The sequence below is a fragment of the Limulus polyphemus genome, unplaced genomic scaffold, assembly GCF_000517525.1.
Source record: "Limulus polyphemus unplaced genomic scaffold, Limulus_polyphemus-2.1.2 Scaffold4407, whole genome shotgun sequence".
NCBI lineage: Eukaryota > Metazoa > Arthropoda > Merostomata > Xiphosura > Limulidae > Limulus > Limulus polyphemus.
This window is the reverse complement of record NW_013670017.1, coordinates 9,736-13,188: the sequence shown is the minus strand read 5'-3', so window position 1 is coordinate 13,188 and position 3,453 is coordinate 9,736. Positions and strand designations below refer to the sequence as shown.

The 3,453-nt window shown below is 33.2% G+C and overlaps 1 protein-coding gene across 1 annotated transcript in view; it reads left to right on the top strand.

The window, feature by feature from the left end:
• The window catches only part of LOC106471095 (receptor-type tyrosine-protein phosphatase S-like), a gene marked incomplete at its 3' end in the record, with an annotated part of 29,640 nt that overhangs the window by 16,922 nt on the left and 9,265 nt on the right, over positions 1-3,453 (top strand). The window contains exon 3 of the mRNA XM_022399711.1: positions 1,617-1,704. Within this exon, the coding sequence (XP_022255419.1) occupies positions 1,617-1,704 (88 nt within the window). The remainder of the gene's footprint in view (positions 1-1,616; positions 1,705-3,453) is intronic.

The following is a 3,453-nucleotide window of genomic DNA, read 5'->3' as shown; positions in this document are numbered from 1 at the left end:
TAATTTTGATTGTCTCACACAGGAATTTACCGACGTTTGACTGCCTCGACTGAACTTTCCTGCCTCTTTGTTGGTCAAGCTTGATTTTTCAAAATTTATTTATTTCTGGTAGCTATGAAATGTGAGGTTAGGATATACTATGGGGTGGGGTTGAAGTGGTAGTACTTGCCAAGTCATTTTTGATGGGCTATACATTAGTTAAGCATAAATCACAGTGACAAAAATTCCATATAGAAATCAGTAGGATTTTAAAAAAATGAATATCTGAAACTGAGGTAATCTAGAAAAATAAAATAGTGTAATGATTTATTTATCTATCCCCTCCTCTCCCCTGAGGCAGTTAATCAGCATGAAGTGTCTGAATCGGCCTTATAACTACTGAGGTATGTAGAATATTTTAAACTGAGGTCGTGAGATTGAAGGTTTTTAAAAAGTTGTCTGAAAGAAAAAAAGATTTGGCAAGTAATAAATTTTAGATTGTTGTGCCTGAACCATAAGGAAGTTAACGTGTCTCTTGGATAAATTTTATGCAATGAGAAGCAGTGGTGAATAACCTGTGATATTTTACACATTGTAAAAATCTTTCGACTTTTTATCTTGGTTATATTGTAAATACGTGTTACATGTTATAGTATAACTTTTAATTACTTCATATTTTTTACCTGGAAGTTAAAGATAAAAAATTATGATAGATATCACTTAAATCTATAACGATGACATGCATAGTCCTTACAAGTGAAATGGCCATACAGAGAAATGAATAAAAAAACCCTATAACCCGAGCGCTTTTGAAAGGTGGATCTTTCTTATTCAGGGGCAAACTTGGACTTCTTGAACCCATGAACGTTTCTAACATCATGAATAGCCATACAGAGGATATTCTAACTTGCCATATCATTTTGTAAAATAATTGTAGCTGGAATGATAACTTGTGCAGCATTTGAAATTTAGATGGTATTTTAGAGTGATTTGAATTTTAAAACTCGACTGAAAGGCAAAAAAATTATGTGCATAATTTGCATAAGACACTAGACAGTTACCTCTACTGGACATGGGAAATGATTAACAATTTTCTTCCCTTAAAATGGATTTCCTTTGAATTATCGTCATTGATAATCAATTAGAACTGGCATAATGATAGAGGTTCTTACCTAGAAGAAACCTTGTATTCTTTTACTGCAATAGTATAACCACGTGGCTGGTCAGTCTCTTACAGCTTTCATCGGCTGTAACATACAGACATCATTCACTCGGCCAATGAAAGATGTTGCACTCGTTGACCATTTCAGTACGGGTGTTTGACGTTACTGCAATATCCCCTCAGGCAGAGTACATATTATCTGTTATAGAGAACAAAGGCAAATAGAACAGAATATTTCATCGGTTTTCTTGATCACGTTTTTTATGCTAAACCTGCACAGTAGCATATCACGTACTTGCGATAACTGGATTAGTTTGTAATAATTAAAGTAATTTTGATTGTATAGAATAATTGTAACCAAGCTCATTATTATTTATTCTACTAACTACCATTTGTCACATTAACGCTCTTTGTTAATTAGCTTTTAAAACGGTAGACTGAATAACACCTTTCAACATCAGACGTCTCTTTTCAGGTTGCAACAAAAGGGGAGTCTCACAGTATGAGGCATGGCTCAAAACCAGCCAATGAGAGGAAAAACAGTTTCAAAAAACTTGTTCCTTGTAAGTTAGTTTCGTAATTGTCTCTCATAGTTATAAATAACTATTTTCATGTTATCAGTTAGTTAATAAACCCCACTCTTTTATAGTTCATTTTGTCGGATAATTAAAAGATGTTGGTTCAATCTAAATCACTTTTACTCAAGCAAATAGTACGAAAAAAATATTTAATCTAAAGTAATATTGACCTTATATGTAAAATTATAAAATCAGTTCATGTTAATCTTGAAATTGTGCCTAATATGATTACACGATCTTATTCATTCGAAGTTCCAGATTTTTCTAGAAGTTACAAAACAAAATATACAATGCAGCTTTAAGGAGGTTTCAGTACATTTTGTTACGGTCATAAAAGTAATATTTTTACCTTATCCTTAGAGACTTTCCCATAGAGATGGTCTATATAATAAAGTATTGAAATATGCACGAGCAGGAAATGTTGTTGTACACCCACCAAATGAAACAATTATTTTTATTGTTGTTAATTATTTTATAATGATCTACAACAAGAGCAAATCCTTTGATATTCATACAGTTATAAGTGTTCAAATTGTTTGCTCTCAGCTAGGCCTAAAACTGTAATTACTTCAACACAAATGTTTCACCTTCGGTAAACATAAGAATTACCGAGTGAATGTATCAAGAATATAATAACATATTAATCACACCATCTTTGATATATCCAGTGCTTACGAGGCCTTTCACTCAATATAAGAGCTTTTCAGGCCGACTGAAATACGACAGACATATTAATGGTTGAAACACTTTCGATGTGAATTAATTTAAGTTGTTGAACTCTAATTGTTGTCAAGTTTTAAATCAAAGTTATGGTAGAAATTATTTAACACTACATTTTTTATTTATTATAACACTAAATTGTATATCCTTTTTATTTATTTTATTTTATTTGAATTAACCTACTCACAATTTAGAGTTATGGTTGGCTCAGTAAAACTTGAAACATGGTACAGAAAATTCAAAGCAAGTGTGTATAAGTGAAAAAGCCTTTATATGTTTTGAAATAATTTGATAACTCTTATTCGTTTGTTTCAGAATTTCACGTGATATCTGCGCATACTTGTCACTAATTTTGAGCTCACAGACTAGTTAGTCTGTTGACAAATAGTCAACATATATCACGGCCAACTCTTTGGTTACTCTCGTATGATCGAATAGTAAGATTTGACAGTCACTCTTATAACACACCTTCAGCTCTAAAATGCGTAACAAAATTGCGGCACAAAGTCGCGAACTATCGCTAACCACTAGACCACATCCGGTCCTAAATTTTTAATAATAAGTTGGATGAATATTTTATGAAACAAATATAAGCTATAGATAGGTAAATGCTTGACAAAATAAGTTGTTGCAATAATTCCAAACCAGTCTAAAGTTTTATGAGTTTCACAGATATATTTTTAATGGCTTCTGGTAAATCAGAATCTCAGGACGTCACTGAGATTTCAGCTTCAGGTGTTATAATTCTATAATCGTACGGTACGTGGAGAAAAAATAAGTAATACACAACAAGAAAAAACGATTAGTCAAAGACTGCCTTCGTTTAAACAAGGCCTGGTATGGCCATGTGGTTAGGGCGCTCGACTAACAATTCGCGGGTTCGAATCCCCTTCCCGACAAACATGCTCGCCCTTTCAGCCGTGGGGCGTTATAATGTGACGTTGGTAAAAGAGTAGCCCAAGAGTTGGCGGTGGATGGTGATGACTAGCTGCCTTCCCTCTAGTCTTACACTGC